This window comes from Rhinocladiella mackenziei, assembly GCF_000835555.1.
Source record: "Rhinocladiella mackenziei CBS 650.93 unplaced genomic scaffold supercont1.3, whole genome shotgun sequence".
In the NCBI taxonomy this organism is placed as follows: Eukaryota; Fungi; Ascomycota; class Eurotiomycetes; order Chaetothyriales; family Herpotrichiellaceae; genus Rhinocladiella; species Rhinocladiella mackenziei.
In genome coordinates, this window is record NW_013550602.1 from 2661142 (window position 1) to 2686836 (window position 25695).

General features: G+C 50.1%; 7 protein-coding genes across 7 annotated transcripts; 4 read left to right on the forward strand and 3 right to left on the reverse strand.

Moving 5' to 3' along the window:
* Nucleotides 1-557: 557 nt before the first annotated feature.
* Nucleotides 558-2774, forward strand: Z518_04480 (uncharacterized protein; the record flags this gene model as incomplete). Its single annotated transcript, XM_013418186.1, has 1 exon — nt 558-2774. The coding sequence occupies one exon, from the start codon at nt 558-560 to the stop codon at nt 2772-2774; it is 2217 nt and encodes a 738-aa protein (XP_013273640.1).
* A 1866-nt stretch (nt 2775-4640) lies between these two features.
* Z518_04481 (uncharacterized protein) lies at nt 4641-5761 on the forward strand (the record flags this gene model as incomplete). The annotated part of the gene is made up of 2 exons (XM_013418187.1): nt 4641-5222; nt 5423-5761. 2 exons carry the CDS (start codon nt 4641-4643, stop codon nt 5759-5761), a joined length of 921 nt encoding a protein of 306 aa, XP_013273641.1.
* Nucleotides 5762-6086: 325 nt separating this feature from the next.
* Nucleotides 6087-9622, reverse strand: Z518_04482 (uncharacterized protein; the record flags this gene model as incomplete). The annotated part of the gene is made up of 7 exons (XM_013418188.1): nt 6087-6600; nt 6684-8700; nt 8775-8890; nt 8950-9143; nt 9200-9403; nt 9452-9476; nt 9531-9622. 7 exons carry the CDS (start codon nt 9620-9622, stop codon nt 6087-6089), a joined length of 3162 nt encoding a protein of 1053 aa, XP_013273642.1.
* Nucleotides 9623-10818: 1196 nt separating this feature from the next.
* Nucleotides 10819-14033, reverse strand: Z518_04483 (uncharacterized protein; the record flags this gene model as incomplete). Its single annotated transcript, XM_013418189.1, has 2 exons — nt 10819-13022; nt 13073-14033. 2 exons carry the CDS (start codon nt 14031-14033, stop codon nt 10819-10821), a joined length of 3165 nt encoding a protein of 1054 aa, XP_013273643.1.
* Nucleotides 14034-14422: 389 nt separating this feature from the next.
* Z518_04484 (sorting nexin-3) lies at nt 14423-14958 on the forward strand (the record flags this gene model as incomplete). The annotated part of the gene is made up of 2 exons (XM_013418190.1): nt 14423-14500; nt 14596-14958. 2 exons carry the CDS (start codon nt 14423-14425, stop codon nt 14956-14958), a joined length of 441 nt encoding a protein of 146 aa, XP_013273644.1.
* A 1261-nt stretch (nt 14959-16219) lies between these two features.
* On the reverse strand, nt 16220-18013 carry Z518_04485 (uncharacterized protein; the record flags this gene model as incomplete). Its single annotated transcript, XM_013418191.1, has 1 exon — nt 16220-18013. The coding sequence occupies one exon, from the start codon at nt 18011-18013 to the stop codon at nt 16220-16222; it is 1794 nt and encodes a 597-aa protein (XP_013273645.1).
* Nucleotides 18014-21440: 3427 nt separating this feature from the next.
* Z518_04486 (uncharacterized protein) lies at nt 21441-24893 on the forward strand (the record flags this gene model as incomplete). The annotated part of the gene is made up of 1 exon (XM_013418192.1): nt 21441-24893. The coding sequence occupies one exon, from the start codon at nt 21441-21443 to the stop codon at nt 24891-24893; it is 3453 nt and encodes a 1150-aa protein (XP_013273646.1).
* Nucleotides 24894-25695: the final 802 nt, after the last annotated feature.

The window sequence follows — 25695 nt, forward strand, 5'->3', positions numbered from 1 at the left end:
CATTAGTCGAGTAAACAACAGCACCTCGCAAGAACTTACACATCCCGTCCTCTACACTTTTCTATACAACTGTGCAACGATTCTCCTCTGATTCATGTCGGTCGTTTCCAACTCCCCTACCCTGGTCCTTCCGCCATACAACCCCTGCTCTCCCAATTTCTTCTGGCCATTCGCCCCAGCCACCGTCATTTTCTCAACTCCAGGTGACTGCGAAAAACCTTGCTCCAGACAGATAACCTGCGCGTCCGACATCACTGACACGTCTCTCCGCGGTCGCAATCTACAATTACCTTCTTGAACGCGCCCGCCCTCGACCTTCTCGCTACACCCGTACCCACGAAATATCCTCCAGGCGCTTGTAGCGCTGTCCATTCGTCACCATCACATATCCATCATCTGGTCGACCGCATAACCGAGTCCACACGCGTGCACAGCATGAATCCATGAACAACTTTCAATAGACAACAGGCCTGGCCTCACGCTGCTCTCTACACAGTTCGTCACCTTCGCGCCTTTGTTTCGAGTTCCAACCCTTGCGCCGCCTCCAAGCAGAAAACATGGCCGACCGCAATCCTTCTCCGACCCTTCAAACCTCCTCGGCGCAACGCCAACTACATACGTCCATAACTCTTCCCCGAAACTTCGCTCCGCTGGGACTCGACAGCAGCGATAATCCAAAAACTCCAGATCAGACCTTCGCAGAACTCAAGCTTCCTCCGCCTCCTCACCACTCGACTACTTGCCTCCGACGATCTCGAATCAATATGCATAACTTCCAAGCGCGTAACAATGCTCTACCCACGACTCTTTTTGCTTCGGATATCCCCATCCCCTCTAGCATTCAATCAGACTACCGCGCAGCGGCCGACATTCCTCTACCTTCGGTTGAACGACAGGATCATATCTCCAGACCGATCTACGTCCACAGTGTCACAGATCCCTCTCCGAGTGAGAAACTAAAACTGTCTACCTACCGAGATTCACAACTTCCTCGAACACCCGTGGCGCAGACGAAATTCGTTCCAACCGAATACAAGAACAGTGCTTGGGATATGCATCGTTCTTCATCCGAATGCTCTATTTGTTCGGACTCGTCATACTCTTCCTCGGAAACATTCACGACTCGACCAACTTCATTCGATGGCAGTGCCACGAGTCCGGATCTCGAGTCTCGAGATCCGTTCTGTTCAACTCAGGTCAACATCATCCCAGACACTCCGTCACGGAAGAGCAAGAAATTGAGGATCAACGCCTTCATGTCCAAGACTAATGTCCAATGGAGTATTGAGATGGACAACCATTTGTTCAATGTCTATCAAATGTATCTGGCAGATCCTACAGTCACACCTTTCAAAACGGTCCCTGGCAGCATTCCTCCGACCGGTGTCTGTCATCGTGTTGCTCGAAGAGCCAAAGAGACATGGCCCAAAGCAAGTCGAATCTCAAGACCCATCATTCGACGGTACAAGATGCGAAACGTCATGGAAAACCGAAACAATGCGAGGGACAAGACACCAGAACCAACCGATTTTCTTCGCACCGACAGCCACGATGCAAGGGCGATCTGGCCGTCTGAATCAGCCACTAGGAAACGACTGAAACAACTGTGCAGGGAAAAATTCATCATTTCAGCCCACTATCAGCGATTACGCGAATCGAGGAGCCCGTCGCCTTTCCATGAACAGTTCACTCGACGACATTCTCGACTAAATCGGCCCATGACCCAACAGGCTGATCCAGAAGCATCCACCACCACATACACCACTCGAGAATTGGGTATTTCACTGGTGGCCAGTGGTGCGACCGCTCCCCTTGCACAGCTCGCGACGGGAGACTCCCCTCTGGCGCAGCAAATGTCCGATGATTGGTTCAACACCCCCGTCAACAGTTCTTCGGATGGCATGTCTATCTCTACTCCTGGCCTGGGAATTGAGACTGAATCGGACACGTTGAAGGTTGCAAGCAGTATTCCACGTCTCGCTTCACCATTCAACTATAGGACTTGGAATGGTTCTAGTAACTCGAACCCTCATCATCGCCGACATATCAGTCACAACCAATTTGATACCATCCATGCTACGGGATCAAGATTACTTTCTCCCTTCAAACTCGAACCGGACATCTCGCTCAACGTCCACAAGCGACGTGCTCAACACAATCTAGAGGATGAGTTGAGCCCCAGTGGAAGCAACATCCATCAGCTAGGTACCGACCTCAACCGAAATCTCCCCCCACCGGTCCCGTTTGAGCGAAAACCTCAAGTTCGACCGGAACTGGTCTTTACTGGAGCGGGAGACATTAATCAGCGGAGGATACGCGTTCGGAATAGAGGTGCTACTTTGGGTGCTGTCAACAATCGAGAACAGATTGAACGACTCCTTACACCACCCACTCGACAAACTCCCACCACGGAGAGTGCCGGTATTTCCTCAGTTCCAACACTACCTCCATCACTTACGGCTTTGGCACACCCCAATGTCCCAACGATCTCATCCGGTTTGGTTCCGCCCGAAGTCGATTCGTCTCAAAAGCGTCTTGGCAGTCCTTTCGAGCTCGATCCCAATAAGAGAAGCTATCGTGCGCAAAACCCCAGACACGTACCGAGCCTGAGTGACCCATTCATCAACACGAGTGCATTTGGGACTTCTCCCAGCCATGGACATCCGTGTAGCATGAGTATTGGAGAAAGGTTGGCTATGTTTAGTACTTTTCATCCCAGTCACTACCAGCGACCACCTCTGGATCAACAATCGAGAGATGATCCTTTCACGTGATTGGAAAATGTGATGCTTAAGAGCAATGGAGTCTTGCACCTCCCTGGAAACGCGACCCCTTTTTTTCTTTTATCCTTCTTTTTTGGTGGATTCTGGGGATGATTTTTGTTTTTGTCACGATCGATTATTCCTTCTCCTTAAGCTGAATCATCAGCAATGGCGTTACGAAAAGGCCATGTCAGCTCTGGGCTACATTCAGGATTCCGATGGCGGACGGTGATGGAGCTGGTTAGATCAAACTGGCGTGAACAAAATTATTGCATTGATTTTGATGACATTGAACTTTTGCATGGCCACAAAAGGGGAGATGAGCAGAATGAACCCTCAAAAATACAAAATGGATGTGTGAGAGTCAAGACAAACAGACTTGAAAGCGACCAAAAAAGAAATACAGATGGAAGCTTGCAAAACAGAAAAGAACGAACATTTTCTTTGGGAGAGGCGTTTGAAAAGGAGGCCATTGGGTGGTTATATTGGTATTTGACCGTTTTTGCTTGATTCGGTCCAGTGTTGATTCATGCCTGCACATATTGAGACTGATGAGAGCAGCCCGGGAAAGCTAGATACAGAACACAGGCACACAACGCCAATGCTGTCGTGTCGAGTTGCACTGACCAGCTGGAATGGACTATTCTCCAGTGTCTTTCTACGAGACTATGAACTTTGACATGTGAGAACGAAAACAAATAAATGAGCATCACTGTTGATTGTGCATGTATTGATTTTTTCTGTTTTCTGATTTCTCTCCGCACTCTCTTTCCCTTGGTGGAGAACTGCAGCCTTATTGCCCAGCCCAGCGCTAGGGAGTCTTCGAGAAAATCTACAGGTTTCACTGCAAGCCATATACGAGGCAGCCTGTTAAGCAGAGCTTGATGACAAAGTCTCCTAGGACTCAGGCCCTCTTTGGAGAAGTCGCTTGCACCTAGTGGTGCAAAAGGACTTTGCAATATCCAGCGGACTGGGCTACCCCTGACTCATCCGCCCACCAGCCCAAGACCTTAGAACGACCAGGGTCGAGAAATCCCGTCGCTACCAAATTGTTTGGTCTGGCTCCCAATTAAAGAAATCCGCGCCGTGTCCTATGCCCGATTAACTCGGCCTGTTTTTATTTCAGCCCAATCCTCAGAATTGAGTCGGCGACCATAAGAATTGAGTCCACGGTGGGTTCTCAGTCAAAATGAAAAAAGAGATTCTATGGCTTAGCACCAAAACTCCACACAATTTCCATTCCAGGCGAGACAAGCGTGATGCCCACGCTTTAGCGATGAATGCCGAGTCTTACTCGACGTCGAAAAGAGTAGAGAGAGCGAAAAGGGCGTTAGAGGCCCCTCAGCCTGCTTCTGGTCGAAGTCAACGAACTAGTCGGCCCTTGGTACGTTCTTTGGACAATATTCAACGTGGCCCTCCGCATCCCATGGCTACCTAAGCCAGCTTACATATTGGTATTTTCGTCCTCCGGGCCAGGCAGAGACCTCAGCAAGATACTCGCATTTGTCGTATTTGTGGCAATATCTTCGTCGATGGGACGGTGATAACTGTCCAAGGCACGGCATGCTGCTCTTGCCAACGGTCCAATTTGAGTGAACGATCATCCGACAATCCGACAACAATCACTGCTCAGACTCTGATGAGCCTTCTACGCGGTGGAAATTCCGATCCGTTTGCCTCAGCGCCTGTACCTCTTTCAGCAAAAGACTTCGGACTTGTAAAGTATGTCCAAAGCTTGACCTTTGCAGTCATTTGGCCAGATGAAAAGGGTCATCGAAAAGAAGACACCGACGTATCGAACGAATATGAATTAATATACAAGGGCTATTTCTCCCAACAGGCGAAAATGCACGCTTTGTTCGCATACATTTCGGCATCATGTCCAAGGCCCAACCGGAGAACAAGGAATCCTATCAACGACTCTCTTTGACACACTCAATCCCCTGTCTTCGAGCACTTCGTGAAATGATCGAGAATCTAGATTACCAGGAAACCCAACTATTGACACTGCTCCGGATTCTGCTAGTCGTATACGGTACAGACTTCTACCGGAACTACGTGGTGGCCCAGCTTTGGACATCTTTTAGCGCTGAAACGGATCATTCAACTGCTCGGTGGCATGGACAAAGTCCCTTGGATCTACAAAGAAACCATCATCCACACCTTCGTCCATGTGGCAGCCATGACACGATCACGAACACAGCTCGATCCAGCGTCTTGGGATCCTGGTCCCTGGCAACCATAGCCACAGACCATCGGCCCCATACATCAAGAGCTGCAGGTGGGCCTACCCCTCAACCCCCCGTTCATCCCAAGGCAATTTCCGACATCTTCGCGGGCCTACGAGGGCCGATCGAGATCGAGAACCTAAAGAAGCCACAACAAGAAACTTCCAGCCACGATGTCAGCGATCACAAGTCTCGATGTATTCTCCTGCGCAAACAAGCCCTCAAAGCTAAAGTGAGCAACTACTAGTACGATCTTACCCAACCTGCAAATGCCGTCGAACCTGACACAGTCGACGGCTTCCATACCTCAGCAACGGTACGCCAGGCCTCAATGGACATGTGTCTCTGCCTGGCTGCACAGCCCCTGATTCTCACGCAACAATTGTGGGCAGTTCGGACTGCTCATGCGATGTCTACAAAAGCTGGAAATAGACATTGACAACCATTGATTCGACCCACGACCGTGCTCGAGACCTTTTATTCGTCATTGCGATCGGATCCTATGTCGAGGACGAGATGATCTCCAGACGCTCGGCCGAGAGGCCTACGCTGGGTGCTCAAGACCTTAACGAAGCCTCTACGCGCTGGTTTTCAAATCGCTTCGACGTGTTGGCCCGGAAACTCGGATATTTCGTCTTCGACGATATGACGACACTGTTCAAGACGTGCTATGCATATAACTCCACGAACCAGGATGAGACGCATAGGAGACTTTTTCATTTCCAGGATTGTACAGCACTTCATCTAGTTTCGAGCTTGGAGGAGGCCTAAGCAGACCAATAGATTAAGGTTGCTTGTGAATATATAAGCACCAACTCCCAATATGTGTTCCTGAGTCTCATTACAGACACATGTTTTTTCTTTTCCCCTGTTCTCAAGAGTGTGGAAAGGGTAAGTACATCTCAATTTTCCGGGAGTTTTTTTTTTTTTTTTGTCCATCATGGCTCTCCCACTAATGGCAATACTACTGCCAGACGCGCATGACCGCCAGTACAGTGTCCACAAAACTTATCGACAATGACCAACCTGCATTTTCTCCAGCCATGTCCGACAGAGTCCAAGAATTGTCTCTCACTCATACTCATAGACATTCTCTCTAATCCGCCTTCGCCCTGAATGTCGCCGAAACTGTATTGACACCGACTCTCTTCTCATAATCACCCTCAACCACATCGAGACTGAAATCCGCTTCCCCGACCAGTTTCTTTGTCTCGACCAACAAATCCGCGAGATCTTGCGCCAACATCGTCGTGCTCACCTGCATGACAGCAAATGCCGAGTACCCGGGCTCACAGACGTGTTTGACACTCAAGATATCAGCGTCCAACCGCGTGAGCGTTTCGCCGATGTGGTAGTGTTCAGGGGCCTTGAGGTACGGCGGTAAAGGCTTGCCGGTGACGATGGCGCCAGAGATGATGGCAAGCAATGAAGTGACGTCGTGCGAGGTCAACTCTAGCGAGGCGATAAGGTCCTTAAACTCCTTAAGCCAGGTGCCTTTGACGGTCTCGCTCATGCTCTCCTCGGCCACCGGGGGGTGTCTGTGGGTGTTTTCGGGCAGTTCTTCGAAGGTTTTGGTCACATGGGCTACCATGCCAGTAAAGCGGAGGATGCTATTTTGTAAACATGTTAGAAAAATTGCCATACCTTTTTCTTTTTTCTTTTTTGGATTCAGATATAGAATTGAGACACTTACTTTTGCGTATGGTTGAGGAGTCTCCCGTAGGTCTCTCTGGGAAACCTACCTCCGAACGTGGGTTCCCATCTGATGAATTTCAAATGATTCTTCATAGCTTGGATCAGAATCAACTGTTTGGCGAACAACCGGCTCCGAGCCTTCTCCACTTTTCTAATCGGGCTGGTTTTGTCCCTTATATCTCCTTCCAGACCCTTGAGGCGCAGAGACACGGCTTTGTGTGTGGAGCTGTAGTAATGACCTAGAAGATACATGGTATTTCCGAGATCTTTCCGCATTTCGCTCCTCGCCGTCGTGACGGATGGAAAATAAGTCAAGAGACATGCGATACCCACGCCAGCGAGCACACAAGCTAGTCGATACGGTGCCAATTCATACACAGGGTGAAAGACTTGGCCATTGGAAACAGAGATAGGTATGCCGACTTGTTTCACTTGGAGTTCATAGCCCACGATCAAAACCACAGTGATCATGCCGATCATAGGAATGACGGGGTCGTCGGGTTTGGTAACCATGAGGTAGTGGTACAGGAACATGGTGACGCCGACAAAGACAATGACTCCCGCGGTATGCCCGTCCACGATGTACCAGTCAATGTAGGAGAAGATCATGGCGAGGAACGTGCCGAAGACACGTAAGAATTGTCCGTACATGCCGGATCCGGCCGTCTGCGTCATACTGATGGCGACCATGATCGCGCCCCAAATGAGACGCTGTTTGATATAAAATTCCTGAGAGTTGCGTAGGTAGCAGACTATCGCGATGAACATTGTGCCCGTAGCCACTTTGAAGCCAAACCAGGATTCCTTGGAGCCGAAGATCTTGGGGATCATCCGGAAATAATCCGTAAACTTCTCGAACCAAGTTTCCGGTAGGAGATGTTCAGGGTCTCGTTCCACGCCTAGAGCATTGCCGAGATACACAGTCGGAGTGCCGCTACGGTAGCTGTAGGTGTGGTAGTCCAGGTTGCCGTCTTCTCGAGTAATGAGAGCCCAGGCCCACTTTTTCAATTGTTTCCAGGTTGGAACAATAAGGCGTTTCTTCCTCATGGTTCCGTCTTCAACTTTGGAGTCGGCGAAGCGAACGAGATCCAGAATTCCTTTCGCAGTGGTGACGACGGAGTACTCGAGGTCAAGGATGAGGTACAGTTGAGATCGATGTCGTTGATGAAGCAGCTTCCTCGAAGATGTTTCCTTGGAGTCGTCCATGCCATTCAACCGACACCATTCCCTCAAAGGCCCTTCTCGCTCGGTCAAGAAATTGTCAATGGTTCCTTCAAGGTACTTGGCAAACCCTTTGCCATCTAGAGAATCTGCTCCTCTCGCTTCCAGTTCCGGGCTTGTGCTGAACATTGGCTTCTTGGTGATTCCCATCGTGTGAAATGCGTAGTCGAGACCGTCAATCATTGCTCGTTCGAGTTGTTTGTAAGGTTCGTGGATTTGATCAAAGAACCAACCCCAACGTTCTTTCTCTTCTTCATCCATGGACGGTTCGGAAACACCGGAACTAGAGCCATCTTTAGGGGGTTTCATAGAAGCCCATCCGCCCTGTTTTTCCACACGATCTCCCACTTGAATGACGGTCTCCATACCAGCAACAGGAACGAGGATATTCTTGAGCAATTTCGTGATGCACACAAAGTCCGTTGCGGCCAGTTTGCTCCAAGCAAACTCTCGTTTGACGTATCGCATTTCCGAGTGGATTTTGACTTGAGATTCCGTTGCTGCCGCGGTGGCAGTCCTCCAGGTATCAGCTTCCGGCCAGGGTGTGATTCTCTCATCCGGATTGCTGTTATCACTTTCGCCCTCAAGACTGCTAGTTCCACTCACGACACCCCAATCTCGAGCGGGTAAGGAATGGATGAGCGCGCCTTGGGCATCGAAAACCACTTTAAGGTGATGGAGGTATTCATTCAGCATGAGGGTAACAAGGTCTCGTGTGGTGATTGGCAGAACCACAAAGTGGACCGCAAAGGCAATTCCGAATCCGACGAAAAAGGTATCAAGGAGAAACCTGGCTAAAAACCGTCATTGTCAGCGATGTAACTTGAGTATCCGCTGAAAAAAAGGGGTAAGAGACGGGCTTAAATACTCAAGGAATAGGCCTGTTCCATCGTAGGGAAGATGCACCCATATGTGGCAGTAATGTTGATGAAGATTGAGAAAACAATAAGAGGAAGGAAGTACTGGGGTCGATATGCACGAAAGCTGCACCAATGTCAGCATCTCTGTTCGATAGGAGAGTAATTATCCTGGGCGCAACATACGTATTGTACAGCCATAGCACAAAGAAGAACCAAACAGCCAGGCAGGCACTAGCTGCAGCATTGTATGGGACAATTTCGGCTCCAGGAACTGGCCCATTGTTTCGCTCTTCTGAAAGGTGGGTGGTATTTTGTCGCGCTTTGATAGCGGTCCACATATAAAGGAGTGAGATAGCAGCGGCAAGGCAAGTCAGAAACTGGGTAGCGGTTAGTCAAGTCGTGCCTTAAAGGGGTTGCACGGTGGTTATCGTACGCAGGTAACGAAAAAATTCTGAAGAAATCTGGCTCGAGGCAGGATAGGAACGACGAAGAGGGACATGATAGGGATGAGGTAGCCAATGGTCGAATAGTGTCTGGCGACGCCAGCATCTTGATATCTAGCAATCGTGAGCTCGCTGAAAGTAGGCTGGGCGAAAGGATGAATACATGGCGAGACCGATTGTGGGAGCAACAGCTCCTCTGAAAATGTTGTGTTAGCATTGTCTGATGTTAGGCAGAGACGTACCTCGGTAGCCTGAGATCCAGGCTCCCTAGCTGTACGCCCCCCCCAGAAAAGATAAACAGCCCTCTTCCGGGGAACACACTTAAACATCAGCAATAAAGTGGGAAGATTCAACTTCAACCCGAGCTTGTTCATGATTTTCTGGAGGTCTGAAGGGCCTTTTTGGGTGGCCATGACGTCGATCCTGATACGTCCTGTGTGTTGCTGCGTTGACCAAATGATATCTGTGGCCTTGAATGAAAAGCTTGACACAAAGGCGAAATTTATCGGGACGTCCGGGGGAACCGAAGAGGGTGAAAATCCGAGCTCCAAAGGTTCTATTTCGCAGAGAACTGACGTTTGGGCTGGATGGTGCCAGGGAAGGGCAAATACAAGTACCAGGTGAAGAATCAAGAAATGGAAGTAGGATAGAAAAGAAGAGCAGAAGGAGGGTGGAACAAAGAATCAGAGATGGGGTTCGCATCATGCCCGGAACCGTAAAAGGATGGTGGAGGACTGAAACCGAACAGTGTGAGCTGAGCGAAGAGTGGATTCTTGAGGGACGCATCTGGCTCAGGTAAGCTATAAGCTAATCAACCATAATATACCGGATTTGGCAGGGGGCAAGGCTCGTGAGACTGCTCCTGGCTAGGTCCAGACATGCACGATACCCGGTAGACGTGGCTTTGGCAGAAAATAGCCTTGACAGGGCCATGGGAAAAGGTATTTTCATAGATCACAACAGAGTCCAAGCACCTGGACTGAGGAGGAGGCCTCTTGTGATGTCTGTGCATATTGTGCAAGGAGCAAGCAAAGGCCAGGAGAAGAGAATGGCGATGAATTGCCGGATGTTCGTTGGACGCCGACGTTTTACAGTTTCACAGTAAGCAACCTCGGCAGCGGGAGCTAGCCTGATTAGGTTTAACCTGGTCTTACTCATCTAGCCCCTTATGGGGTAACAAATGACGTCCACAGTAGATGCATGCCAGTTCGACCTATTGATTGCTCATTCTGCCTGTTGTTCAAATGGTTGAAACGCATCACAACACCGCACCAACCACGTCGTCAATTTGCAATCTCCCTAGCCACATGGACTCCAAGGTTGTTCGCATGGTTCAACGTGTTGCGCGCATCCTGAATCGATTCCGGAGTGAAGCTGGCGTGATTCTAAACTTTTCCCTGCCGAGGCTGCGCCACAGCCTTGCAGATGATCGCCCAGTACCTAAAAAAATTCAATCCGAATCCTAGACCGCCGAGCAATCTTCTACGGGACGTAGATTGAAACAGACGGAGCAAGCGGACTTGTGTGAATAACAACCTCTGTTGCCACAGGCATTTGGACGGCGTTCAATGCGGGAGTGCAGCAAGAACTTTCTTCCTCTACATCTCTTTCACTGGGCCAGCTTCTCCCGGGCAGTCTGGCACCAATTGTTCCAGTCTGTAAAGAAGCCTGCCCGTACGCGACAGTCCTTCTTGGTCAGTTGCTTCACCCGAGTCGCCATGTATATGCCAACTGCAGTTTTCACATTATCGGGGTGGGCATTGACGAGCACTTTGACCACTAGGAGACTTGTCTGGCTGGTCATGTGGGAATGAGCATTCGAAGATTCCAATCCTGCTTCTTCGTGAATACTCCTGAGGACCTCGGTGGCGTGGTCAATCTGGGAGCCAAGTCGCGGTATGTTGGATCCTTTACACCGTGAACAAAACTGTTGCAGGATGTTGCATGCGCGCTCAGCAAGTTGTTTCGTCGAAGTTGTCCTTGCGAGCGTCAACAAAGGTACAATCAGGTCAATGGTCAGAAGATTCTGTTGTTGGTGCTTCAAATAAGACTCCACCAGATCAAGCACCCGGTTTTTGAAGTTCACCACCACTTCCTTTGCCTCTTTTGCTTCCTTCTTTTTGTTCTTGGATTGTTGTTCATTCCGCGCGCGAAAGACTTCGGCGAGTTTTGAATCCAGTTCCATCATTTCATCGTCATCCATGTCTGCGTCTGTGGAAGAATCAGAGGCGCCCAATCCAGCCGCCAAGTCATTTTCATCGAGCCGTCGAGTGCCTAGAGCAGAGGCAAGGGCAGCATCAAATACGGCAAGCTCATCGTCGTCTTCTTCCCGCTCAGAGCTTCCCGTGTCCTCTTCCGAATCATCATCCACATTGGAAGATTCGGACGTGGACGCGGAATTTTCAGAACTGGTGTCCTCAGCAGATGAAGCTGACCCAACTTCAACATCCGAGTCTATCTCTTCCTCGCCCGAGTTAGTTCTCGATTCCTCTGCACCGTCCATATTGATATCTTCAACTTGGAATATTTCTTGTTGTCCTTGTGTGTTCTCTTTCGCTGCTAGGATACGGCACAACGAATGAAGACCATTGCTGGTCATTTGCCTGGCAAAGGCTTCAAAGATCTGGATCGTGATCCGCCTGAGAAACTTTGACGGTCGAGATGCAAAGCTGAGCAGTATTTCGACGATTGCTTCACTAGAGTCAAGATGTTCACCCGTTGATAACTTTTCCTCCCTGCTCGCGTGCCACCGATCGTGGCATTCGAGGAGGTCCTGAAGGATTTGCACAGCATCGGTTTCCCCCGTATAGATCTGGAAGAGGACCAGGCAGTATAACAGATACAAACCATCTGACAATGTCGGAAACCCTTCATACCTGGGAATTTGCTCTGCTTTTGCGCCGATATTTTGCGGTACGGATTGGTCTCCAGCAATGGGCTGCTGTTTGCCAAACGAAGTTGTTATTTTCGTCAGCCTCCGCCAAGCTTCCTGTACGAGGCCTTTGATATCGCTTTCGAAAACAATAGACATCGACTCGTGATCCTTTTCGAGGAGACGGATTTCAAATACAGTCGTCTGCAACACCCCACACCCCATAGCGCCGAGCTTCAGCGCTTGCTCGAAGCCCAAAGCCAATCGCTCTCTCACAAATTCACGGGCCTCAGGAAGCAGTTCAGGCTTAAAACAAAAATCTCCTGGCTTCGATATACCTGGAGAGGGTAAGGTGCATACCCCTCTGATCCACGCACTCAGAATGGTTCTGGCAACTTGTGTTCCATCGTGGTCTAGAGCAGCTTCGTCTGTTGGTTCTTTGTTCTCCATACGTCGGAACGAGGCGAAAACAACTTTGGATTGCAGAGCTATCAGAGTTCTCTGTCGAGCCAGGAGAGATTTATCATCCTCCTCGGGTATGGATTTTCTAGCAAGAAAAGCCAGAGTCAAGCTGATGGCTCTCAAAACCTTCAAATCATCAATATCAATCAAGCTTTGGATTGTTTTTGACTTCGTAATATGGTCAAAATCGCCGTATGAAACGCTCTCCAACAGTGTCCTGAAGCAGGCACCAGTTAATCCCTGATCAGGGGCATCCGCATCACTAGCGGTCAAGCCAGTGTGGAAGATTTGAGATGCTCTCAAAGCACATTTCTGCAAGAATCTCTCGGAACTCTTGAGCGAATTGACAAGACAGGACGTGGCTTGAGGCGTGAAAGTATATCGCAGCAGATCTCGAGGGCATGTCTCGAATGCCTTCCTCCATATACTAAATCCCCAAGCCTTTCGTTCTGTACTGCTGGAAGGTGAGAAAAGGCCCTCTAAATCGAAGGATTAGCGACTTCGGTGAAGATGTGTTGCCATAACTCACCATCGACAACAACTCTCCAGAACAGGTCAAAAGGTACTCTCGTCACGCTTTTGCTGGTTTCATTTCTTCCATTTCCAGTGTCAAGACGCTTCGCGTGCGTCTCGCGGCATACCTCGCTGAGCACAATGTCCCACGCAAAATGTAGATTAGCTGACCATCTAGCTGAGCCTTGAGCTTCTGAGTCCGCGTCCGTTTGGTCAGGTTGCGTCCGCGCATCCTTTAAAATACTGGCCAGGACGTGGACGTCTGATTTAGCTAACGGATCACCATTCTTCCACATTGATTTCGGTTTGGGTGATTGAGGAGATCCCCTCGTTGCCGCTAGCCATATTGCCACTCCCTCAGGGGTACGAATCAGCTTATTTTCAGCCAGTGTCTCGATGGTCATGACGGCGAAGTTACTGAGCACGTCTTTCCGGTGGTCCGACGTGATACAAACAAACAGTACCCAGCCACATTCTTGTCTAAGCCACGGCTTTTTAGTGGCCACACCACAAATCAGATTGAGGAGACGCTTCCACTGAGTCGGCTCTGACGTCTTGAAGAGAACACCTGACTTAAGGACAGCATCGGCGCCGAAAACTCTTCCGAAATAATGATCGCGTTCGTCCTGGCCGGAGGCGCCTCCTTCTGGTGTAGTTTGAGCTTCGAAGATGTCAATTATTGCGGAAAGAGACAGATTGGGATTCGTCGATCCTGTTGAGTCCAACGAAACTTGTGAAAGAAGCTCGGTCAAAGCAACGGAGAATCCGAGACGAGCAGCCTTACGGCTACTGCATAGTCCGCGGAAGAGACGGGTCAAAATTGTTATGGTCTGTTCGTCGTTCGTGACACCAGGTTTGAAGATTTTGGATACCAAGGTATGGGCTGCTTTCAGTCGGATATTTTCATCGTTATCGGTCAGCTCCTCGTAGACCTTGACAAGCTCTACATCGACTTCTCTCTTTCTCTTCTTCGACATGGTGCTGACAGGATTTCTCGTAAATCAATGTAAAGGGTCCTAAGAGAGGTAGCCTCGTGGGGGGGAAAAAATATACCATGCAAACGTTCGAAATTGGCTTGGCATTGGCTTCTTGCCAAGAGCGACCGCGGGGTACAGCGCGAAATCGGGAAGCTCTACGGCCTCTTGTCAGGTTCCAGTGCGGTGCAGGAAACTTCCAGATTCGCAGACCAAAAAGTGATATCACATCTCTAAGGTTCCATTCTACGGGCAAGTCTCACTGCATTTATTCTGCCAGGACCTGTCTGAGATTGATTCGTATTGCTTCCATTCTCTTTCATCAGTGCACGCGACATATCTTCTTCCTCTCACGTCAATCGGTCGACTCCACCGTCTCCATCACCGCAACCATGCAGGCCTTGCCTGAGTCTCGTCAACAGACTTTTGAGGAGATCTATGGGCCACCAGAGAACTTCTTGGAGATTGAAGTATGTCCTTGCCTTCCCAGATTTCAGAGGCTACCTTCTGAGAAATACCTGCACTCTGAAATCGCGAACCAAACTCCACTGACCTCTTCTCCCAGGTGAAAAACCCACAAACCCATGGATCTTCCCCTCGGAACATGTACACCTCTTACGAGATCCACACACGTACCAACATACCTGCCTTCAAACTCCGCCACTCCGTCGTACGTCGTCGCTACTCCGACTTCGAATACTTCCGAGACATTTTGGAGCGAGAAAGCGCGAGAGTCACTATTCCTCCTTTGCCTGGAAAGGTCTTCACAAATCGCTTCTCGGACGATGTGATCGAGCACAGAAGAGAAGGACTCCAGCGCTTCCTCCAGATTGTGGTGGGCCATCCACTTTTGCAAACAGGCAGCAAAGTTCTCGGTGCATTCATACAGGGTGAGAAGAGAAACTCCCTGTCCATGTACAATAACTAACATCGGGAACTCTAGATCCAAATTGGGACCGTAACGCCTGGTGAAATCGCCAACGCGTCAGAGATTATGAAGTGACGAAGACGCTATCAACGAGATTGGACCAAACCAGACATAGTGGAACAAAGCAGTGACGAGTGATTCAAGGCAAGGATCATCCATTCGACGTTGCCATGTTCTCCAAGCTGCGCTTCAATTTGATATGTCTCGAATGATGAAGCACCTGGCGAATTGTGGAGGGGGAATACGAAGGGAAAGTGGAAGGAGGCAACGGGAGCCATGCGAATTCAAGATTCGTTTCATTTCGGTTCCAGCTGGGAGTTGGCATGCTGTGTTGAGTTTATCAGCCCCGTGGAGTTGGTATCGGTCCAATCAATACGAAATCTAAAAGGCCGAAAAGCACTTTGGAGGCAATTTTTTCCTAGAATGAAAGCGATCATGGAGATGGGGATGAAGACGATGGTCGATGACAAGATAGGTTCCGTGGCACGAAACGCTGCAATCAGTCAAAAACTTATTGTTCAAGCATTCTCTGTACTCGCCGATCCCGGAATACCAGGTTATGCGGAAAGCAAATCGTCCCATTACCATTTCCTAGTCTACAAGGGCTATAAAAACGCTCCATATCCGCTCATAGTTATTCCGTCACGCTCAAGACAAAAGGGTATCCCATTATAAGTTCCATTCTCACCCGAATCTCAAATCTTTCACTCCCGGTTCAATACTCAATACCCATTCCAATTCCAAGACAGAAGCATAAAAGGCGATCGTGGGTATCACAGGGGGTATTGTTGATAATTTTGTTTCCAAGGCCGTAGGTATCCGTTTCCAATTCCGTTGTTAACTCCAGCTTCAACGTCGAGTCGAGTCCCAAATTCCATGTCGCAACCAAGCCCAGAGCTAATAACCAGTATTAATGTCCGATCGAATTCAACCAAAGTGTCGAGAAAAAGGAGTGTCCCAGTCCAACCGAAGCCGAGTTTCCGTAGATTCCGTTGCCCGCATACTGACGTGTTCGGCTTATTGTCTTGCGATGCGATGCTGTCCCGTCCATACACAGCTCGGCCTTTGATGCAAATCCCGGCCCCCAAAATCCAAAGCCAGACATGGGGTGTGGATGGCAGCAAGCTTCGCGAATCCTGACCCGGTGAACGTTTGACTTATTCCAAACTTTTTATGTCCCCATTCCTGTACCATTTCCAACTCCCATACAGTTCCGATCTAGAGTGAGTGCCCATATTCCCTGCCCATATTTGATTCTTGGTCATTCGATTTTTAACCCAATTTCATCCCACTCATGTAGAGGAGGAAGTCTATTATCTTCCCAGTCCATATCATCATCGACGTCTAGCGTGAGGCTAGGTAATTTCACGCCTGGCTTTTCCAGTCCTCTCTCCCGGTCTCGGTCTTTATCCTTGTCGGCTTTGTCCTTTTCTCGGGTATTCTCTCCATCTTTACCCACGCTGTGGATTAACATTGTCATGGACGCAGACGTCAGGGGTGGCTTGATTGGTCCGTTGACAACACGAGTTGGAGTCGGTGTGCTTCTGTCGGTCTGAGGAGGCGTAGGTGTATTCTGTGGTATACTTGGGGTTGCGGAGTTCCTCGTCGGGGTGGATGCGTTCTCAATGGCGGATGTAGCAGTGGCCCTTGAGGAAACACCAAGCTTCTCTGCCTTTTTCACTTCTGATCTCAACGGCGCCGTTTCGGCATGTTTATAGCCGTCCGGAAACCTGTTGCGGATGCGGTCACGTAAGTCAGTTGCGCGTCGATGTTTCAAGTCGAGTTCCACGTCGTCATGAATGGCGGTCCATTGGAATCCATGCTTTGCGACCCCTTTCAGGAGATTTTCGTCTTCGAGAGCAGTCCAGGCACGCCGCTTGCGACGCTGCTTCGGTGCCTGGCCTTGATCAATGGGCGAGATAGATGCCGTGGCTTTATCCGGTGATGCTGTGTCCGGCGAATTTCCACGAGCTTCAGCGACAGTGGTCGGATCCGTGTTAGGCACAACTTTGGCCGGGGCAGTATCTAATTTGGGGACCGAGTCATTATTGGCGCAAACTCTGTAGCGATCTTTCAGGTCGACGGAACTCCGTTCGCTGAAGCTGAATGATGGATCGTCCAGAATCTGTTTCCATTTACCGACGCCATACTTTTTGACGCCGGCCAGGAGATCTTTGGTCTCGTCTTCTGACCACTTGCGTCGAGCTCGGCGCGGTTTGTTATCTTTCCAGGTCCCGACAGGTTGAGGTGGCTCCGTAGCAACTGGGCTAACTTCCTGCGAGCGAGTTGCATGGGATCCAAGAGACTGCTTGACGTTGGCCACATCCTTTCCGGTAAGAGTGACTTGTCGAGCTGGTGGAGGTGGCGATCCATTCTCATCCGACTGAGTGAGGATGTCCTTGACGTGAATTTTGGACGTTGTGGTCGTCCGCGAGACATTCGGTCGAGAGTCGACATCAATCGATGGCAATAACGCTGCAGAGGGTGGAGGCTCATGTAAGCCTGTTACCATGGCTGGAAGTAAAGGGGCTGGCCTGGTTTGTCTTTCATCTTTCTGCGCCGGTCGAGGAAGTCGTCTAATGAGATCTAAAGCTATGTGATCATTCTCCGTATCGAGTCTTATGCGTTTCTGAGAATGGTGCTGTTCGTCCAACTCCGTTGGTGCTTGGATGGGGGACTTTTCAACAACGGACAAGCTGATGAATGAGGGCAGGTGTGTCGGCGCGATTTCTGGACCATCGTTGGCTTCCAGCAATTCACTTATGGCCAGATGTGGTTTCTTGGACTCTCGAGCGAGCAAGACGTCATTGGGTGTAATCTTTGGGGCCCGCCGTTTCTCACCGTGGTCTTCAGGTTGTGTGTTTTTCTTCGTATTTCGACTGTTGTTGAGGATGTTGCTGGCCAAAGGCTCCAACGGAAGAGGGATGTTTGCATGGCGGGTCGGAGCGGGATTGCGAAGAGGAGCAATTTGAAAATCGGTCAAAGCAGGGAGATCAGTTATTTGGAATTGGGGATCATCAAGGAGGCCGGGTAACGGCTTGGTGATGCCGTTCATACTGGCTGGAGAAGGTCATCGCAGAGTGGGAGGCGTCAGGGAGTGAGGAGGGATAAAGGGTCTTCTTGAAAGATCGTCCAAGCCGGTGAGAGGGGATGGTATGAAGAATTAGAGAAGGTCGTCGGGGGAAGCTTAGTGGACGAGGAAGACGGTTGGAAGGGGAGAGATGAGAAGACGCCTGTCGATGCGCTGGGAGGGCGAGTGGTGGTGAATACAACGTGAGAGACCAACCCATCAAAGTAGCAATGCTATCGCGGACTTATTGAGGGTATATTACCGCTGCAAGTTGAAGTGCTCTTTGCTACGGAGTTGGGCAGCCTTGGCAGGAATATGCCCGATCCCAGGCGACTCCGGAGAAAGATAGCCTCATTAGCCCGGTCCTTTCTCGACCTCAAGCTCCGTACCGTCAATGATGCACTTGCCTTGTCCCTCTGTAACAAAACTCTGCCCTCTCGAACGAATGTCCTGCTCCGTACAATTTCGCCATGGTCGTCGGCTGTGGTCCATTTGAGTCAAACTGGCCTATCTGTTTATGCGCCCTACGATCTGGCCTTTCGTTCGAGGCGCTGCTGATCCCCGGATCCTAGCCCTGCCTGTCTCGTCTCAAACCTTTCTCGATTGAAGGAGATCAGTCCGAATCTTCAGGACTTTTGGGCCTCTTCTTACGCTGCCAATCGCAACTTTTTACTTTTTTGAAGTCACCTTGGTCCAAGTGAGACGTCGGCTAACGGTTTCGATGGGAAATAAGGACTGAAGGAGAACATGGCGAAGATCATTTGTCCAGGTGGGCCAACACAATAGTGAGTGTTGGATGGGTGGCCGTCTTCACAATGCATCGAATACTTCAGCCTTCTCAGGACTCGGCCCGACAATTGTGGTTTAGGGGCAACCCGAGGGACCCTGGGGGATCTCTGCACGACCGCTTGGGCACCTACGGAAAGCTAGCGAAAATAAGGGCCCGCCATCGACCACGGTTTTTATGTCAAATCGATTCGGAGCCCAATGGCCGGTTTCTAAAAATCTCCCGGTGTCAATCACGCATCCATCTTTGGAGGGGACTCTGGTTCTCATCAAGAAGATCAGCTCATAAAATGGGTCGAATTATCTGCAGTGGGCGCACAGTGGAGTGTTCCGTGCTCACTGCCGTCCAGGTCTGTTCGGGGTTCCCGTCACGAGGTTAGTAGCTAGCTTCTTTTGCCAGGCGAATACGGAGCAGGGTTTCAAAGGGTGGAAGCATCACCCGAATGTCGGCAAATAGATAGTAGCCAAAAAAAAAATGAAGAACCAGGGCCTTTTGACTGCCGGGGTGGCAGTAGATTTTCTAACAACTTCCAGTGCAGATTTCTTCGTCCTCGTGCAATTTTTCATATGTGCCCTCTACAGACGAGAATCGGAAGCCGATGTTCAGTAATAGAGTTCGGATCATGCCAGATATTTGAGATACTTTGGGATGGCTCCTGTGAAAAGTTTTGTCACCAAGATTCGATTGCCTCGTGCCCATCATTGTCTGACCACGTGACCATCGGCAATTGCTGAGGCAAAAAGGTGGTTCAGAGTCGTCGCAGGCTGGCAAAAACCCCTACGCGCGTCCTTTTGGCGATAATATAGCAAAAGATATTGGCAGAATGACGGCGGCCCATCATTCGACGCGTTGATGGAGGTCAAGAGGCTGTTAGTCAATGACTGGAAGGGACAGGACGCAGCTCTCAGGGGCGTTTCTGCATGGTTAAAGGGTCCCCGCAACGCTGGGACGCACAGGGCAACTCGGGACACACAGGCGCCCTGATTCAACGAGTCGCGTGCGTGAAAGTCAAAATGCCAGAGTGGGTTTCTCTCGGGTGGCGGAAGATGGTTGGTTGTTTAAGTCGGGCGCCAGTGTTTCAGGCCTCTGTGTCAACACGATCAGAGCCCAACGTGATGCGAGTCCTGGGTGTACTCCATTTATTACAGCATCCAACGAGTCACAGTGGAGAGAGTTGGATTCTCGGCTCAACCGCATAGAGCAGCTCTGCTCGAAGTGTAGGATATGATCGGTCGGATTTTCCAAGATCTGGAAATCAGGATGATGAAGTGAAATTGAAGAACATGGTCGACAGACAGAAGGTGTTTCATGAGTGGACGTTGGATGAGCGTGGTGGTTTGGGCTGAAGAGAGCGCAGGCCGTTATAGGCTGACATGTTGATGAGCGAAAACGTGGAGAGCTCCATCTGCTTTCTTTCCGGCCTGTTCCGTCTCCGCTGTCGGACGGTAAGAGGGGAATTTGTGTGCCGCAGCGAAGAAATATGAAATTATAGATACAGTAGAGCATCTGGCAGAAATCGCAATGTACGCAGCTCGATTGGATGGGGGTGAAGCCGCAGAGCGCACCGGGAAAGGCCTTGGCAGGAACGAGTCATGCCTGGGGAGCAAACAGCTCGAGAGACTTTCAGTTTTTTTCATTTCAGTCAATTAGACTGGGGCTTTGAAGGTCGCTCTGCGTCACCGTCCTTTTCTGCTACAGGACTACTCGCACCATTTCTCCTCCATAGTAGTCTGGGTTGCAACCCTGGCGCCAGTCCATATTCATCATGCTATAGGTAACTCGCCTATCATTGAGGATTGGTGGAAGAAGTAGAGGAACCAAAAGCTTGCCAGCGCTTTCAGTCTCCGACTTACGAGTTCAAGTCAAGCCGTAACTAAGGGTAGGACTCCCGTAGTAGTCCCCAGACACACTGGGTAGCGCGGTGGGCATCTTTCACTCCTCTCCCTGCACTTCACCTTACAAGACTTTCTGCCCCCTAATTCCCATCGTCGACTCTACGCCAAACACCACCTTACCTACCAATTTTCTTTCATTTCTCCTTCACCTTCAACCGCGTCCTTACCATCCTCCTCTAATGTTCCAATCAGCCCTGGAGTGCTGTTTCGATTCTCTCCATCTTTTTGTGTTATTATCACCTACCACGATCTCTTACCAATCAATCATGCTCAGCTGCCACTAAAGTAATACCCTCCTCATCCCGACCCGTCCTCTTCCAGCTCTCTTCGAATTCAGACCAGCTGCGTTTGACCCACGACTATCCCTTTGACGACGTCTTTCACTCGGTTGGGACTATCCTCCTCTATAAGCATTCACAATTTGATCTGTTGGGGAAAATATCCTCTGCTCCGCCTATATCCGCATTGAGGGCGCCCACGAAGATTTGGCACGTCACCCCAAAGAAGTCGAAACAACCGACCACAATTCAATACCACGGCGATTCCATTTCGACGCCCTCGAGTATCCGCTTCATCTGTACCGTTGAAAAGGGTGAAAAGATTTTTATAATTCATAGTCGTGCTATCTATACAAGCCGCTGCACGAACAAATTTTCTGGGCCGACATATTTGCGACTCCCCCTCACCCAACAAAAGTCGGATTAATCTTGCTTCATACAAGGGACTAATCATGGCTCACACTACGAGGCCGGATGGGCAGCTCAATATCAATCTGTCGAGCTTGGCCCCAATCACGGAGCCTCCTTCGGTTCCAACCACCAAATCTCCCTTCGGTGGGACCAAATCCTCCTCGGGGCTGGCAGGCCTGTCCAGTGCAAGAGTAGGAGCTGGTTCTCCCCTTCACGAACAAGCCTCTCGACTATTTCCTAAGCGGACAAGAGAATTGCAGTCACAGACTTCGCTGTCTCCTAACATTTGGGGACCTCCCACCAGTGGAACCTCAACTCCGCTTTTTGAGATTCCTGAATCTCCCTCTCAAGATGGGTTTCCTGACCTCGTTCCCCTGACCGAAACGGGAATCAATAGCCCCGCCAGGCGAGGTCGAGCCGGCACACTTCCTTCTCGGATTTCTCCTGTTGGAACCGTCAATGGCGTCAATCTCCTGACCTCGAAGACATCCCGACCTACACCGTCCTCCAGCCCCTTTCGACCCGGTTCCACGTCTGCTGCAGAGACGGCCTTTTACTCTACAACATCGAACTCGGGAAGCTCCGGCAATGCCGCGCTGTTGTCAAGGCTACGAGCGGGGAGCATGCCTCAGCGATCTTCCCTGCTTGGTTCCTCGAGCTCCTTTGGGCAGAACACCTTCAGTTCTAGTTGGGGCGCCAGAGCCCGGGCTGCCACTTTGACCAGTATCAGTTCTGCAGAGGATCCGGCCTCTCCCCAGCAACTAGGATTCCCGAAAGATGGAATGTCAGATTCAGGAGTTCGTACACTCGACTATCTTGGCCTCGCAGAACCTCCGCAACAGTCAAGGACAGATGCAACTCGCCATGCCACGGACGACCCTTCTCGGCTTCCAGACGCAAGCTTGTCTGACGCACGTGGAAATTACAGTATGCGCAATTCTTCCAGTCGTTTCCGGTCTTTCTCCGTCAACACGCAGCCCAAATACGGGGCTGAAGGCCCAGATGTTTCGTCAGGCTATCCACTCTTCCCAAGTGGCACCTTGACCCCATCGGCGGCGGCCGCTCTCGAGGCAGAATATGAACTTGTCCAAGAAAAGGTCCGGCTTCACAACCAGGCAGTTCAGGCTTTTGCCGTGAATGCCAGCGCTGCACGTCCACGCGCCCGGACTGCTGGGCTTGTGGAAACTCCACAGCGTCCTTCACTTCGCACCTTGGTTCAAGCAACGCCAGATGGAGCCCACGTGGGTTTCGACGTTCAGGGAACGAACGGCATGGACGAACCTGGTCTCGCAGACGCACTCCAGAATCTGAACATGAGCGAAAACGTGCAATTGTCGTACGACGGAATGGACGACTCCGAAGTCCAAATCTCGCGATCTTTGTGGATCGGCTCCATCCCAAATTCAACCACGATGTCTTCCTTGGACGCCATTTTCAGTCGATATGGCCCAATTGAATCGACTAGAGTCCTCACTCACAAAAACTGTGGCTTCGTCAATTTTGAGACGGTCGAACATGCCGTTCGTGCCCGTCAACTTCTGAATGGAAAGGAGATATTCCCCGGTGCCGGCCCAGTTAGGATTGGATTTGCGAAAGCTCCCAATGCCTCAGTGTCGCTGACCCCTGTACAAAATGCCACCCCTCCGCCCGGGACAAATGGCGTCACAGATCCGGCCGCTGGTTCGCAGGTCAAGGATGGACGCGGCAGCCCGACTGGTTCCACGAATGCACAGCAGACCCTCAGCATGCCTGCCCCGGATCGCTTGACCGAGTTGCAACCTGAAATCCTGCAGATTGTCCTTGATTTCGGTGGACAACAGTCTGATCTACCCGTCATTTCTGCCAATATCGAGAATGCAATCCGTTTCCAGCAGCTGGAGAAAGAAATCCCCGCGATTCCAGAGCCGAGCCCCACTCGAATGTACGACGCCCCCCGACTGCGGGATATCCGCAAACGAATTGACAATGGAGCATGTGGACTGCAAGAGATTGAACAAATCGCCATTGACATGTTACCGGAGATTGCCGAGCTCTCTTCAGACTACTTGGGCAATACCGTGGTTCAGAAACTGTTCGAATTTTGTCCCGAACAAACCAAGGAGCAGATGTTGTCTCGTATATCTCCTCACCTGGCTGAGATCGGAGTGCATAAAAACGGAACATGGGCCGCTCAAAAGATCATCGAAGTCTGCAAGACCGAAACCCAAACTCGAATGATTGTCAATTCCCTTCATCCCTACACCGTTCCTCTTTTCCTTGATCAATATGGCAACTATGTCCTCCAATGCTGTCTGCGATTTGGGCCGCCATACAATGATTTCATTTTCGAAACCATGCTCAGTCGGCTTTGGGAAATCGCTCAGGGGCGATTTGGTGCCAGAGCGATGCGTGCTTGTTTAGAAGCCCATCACGCTACCAAGAACCAACAGCGCATGTTGGCTGCTGCGATTGCCTTACACAGTGTTCAGCTCGCTCAGAATGCTAACGGTGCCTTGTTGCTAACGTGGCTCCTCGACACTTGCACTTTTCCCCGACGGCGGTCTGTTTTGGCGCCAAGATTGATGCCCCATCTTGTTCAGCTTTGCACCCACAAAGTGGCCTATCTGACCGTGCTCAAGGTCATCAACCAACGCAACGAACCCGAGGCCAGAGACATGGTGTTGAAGGCTCTGTTCTTCAGCCCCCATGACGGCATCCTGGAGCAGATTTTGTGCGATCAAACGTCGGGTGTGACCTTGATCTTTAAGATTTTGACCACACCGTTCCTTGATGACAACATGAGGCCGGAAGTGGTGCAAAATGTCTCCAAAGTCCTGACGAAGATAAAGGCTCAGCCCAATCAAGGCTACAAGAGAATTATGGATGAAGTGGGTTTGTCCTCTCGACCTAATCAACCGGCGACGCAACAGTTTCCGTCTCATTCACACCCTCCCGTCAATGACAGAGGCCGCCAAATGTCTCAGCCGCAACATGTTCCGGTCAATGGATTGCCACCGCAAAACTTTCAACGTCAATTCAGTGGCAATTTCGTACCCAACGTCAATAGTAATGCTTTCGAGAATGGTATGAGCCCTATTCGAACGGGTTCGGCCGATTCTTTTGGCTTCGCACCTTATAACCTGAACGGCTTCCAGACACAGCAACCGTATTCGCAACTTCCATATCAACAGATGACACCTCAATCTCAATATCAAAATTATCCCGGCCCCGCACAACGGTCGAATAGTGGATTTATGCCCAATGGCTATGCTGGTTATGCGACGCCACCTTCATCTGTCGATCCTTTCCGTACTTTACAGAATCCATCTTCGTCCCCTCTTTCGTTTTCTGCACAAATGAGTCCGGTCATTGGCTCGGCGCCATTTCCTCCTCAGAATTACCCGCAGAACGTGCCCAACAACATGTACAATTATCCTCAACAACAATTTTTCTTTTCACCACCAATGCAAACCGTCCATTCAGGAGGACGTGGTCGAAGGGTGGGTCAATTTTGACCGTCGTTTCATTCTCGGTGCTAACCCGTCCTTCAAGAGATAGGACATTAGCCTCTTCACGTTGAACCAATCTACACTTCATTGTACCACCAATCTCTTGTCTGATTAAACGAAGCCGAACTTTCCTTCCATCGTCTATGGTGCGAATCGAACCCCTTTTCGGGGGAAGGGCCTCTGGGAAGCATACAACATTCTTGTGCAATCTACTCGGGACGGCAAATATGCGATACACAAGACAAGCGAAGGTGGGATTTGTCCCCCCAAAAGAGGGAATGGATTCCAGATTACGGGCTGTGGAAATTCCTTTGGCATTGAGCATTCGAATCATGTTTTGATCCATTGCATTTCATTCGTCTATGAATACGGTTTCACGGCCAACGACTTTGAATCTCTCTACTTTTAGATGCATGTTTGAGACGGAAAGATTTCTCAGACTCCCAACCAAGGGGAAAGGAGCAGCAGGGCAATAGCGAAAGGGAAGGAAAGATGCTGAAGGGGCAAAAATTACTTCAGAAAATGCGTCACAACATGTATGCCCGTTTGGGCACACCTTGTCAAAATGAAACTGGGATTTGAAAGTGGAGAAAACCTGCACAAAACGTATTTGGAGACACTTTGAGAGCGATTTCAAACTCGATCTTGCCCCGAGATCCAAGTTTCGAAAGCTTGATGAATTGGTGGTTTGCAAGCCATCCATCTACCTACAAATTGGAATGAATCTCCTTTGTCAAAGAAAGCTCAAATTACATTTGCTCTTGTCTTGGCCATTCATGCATTCTTCGTCTCTATTCTACAATGCCAT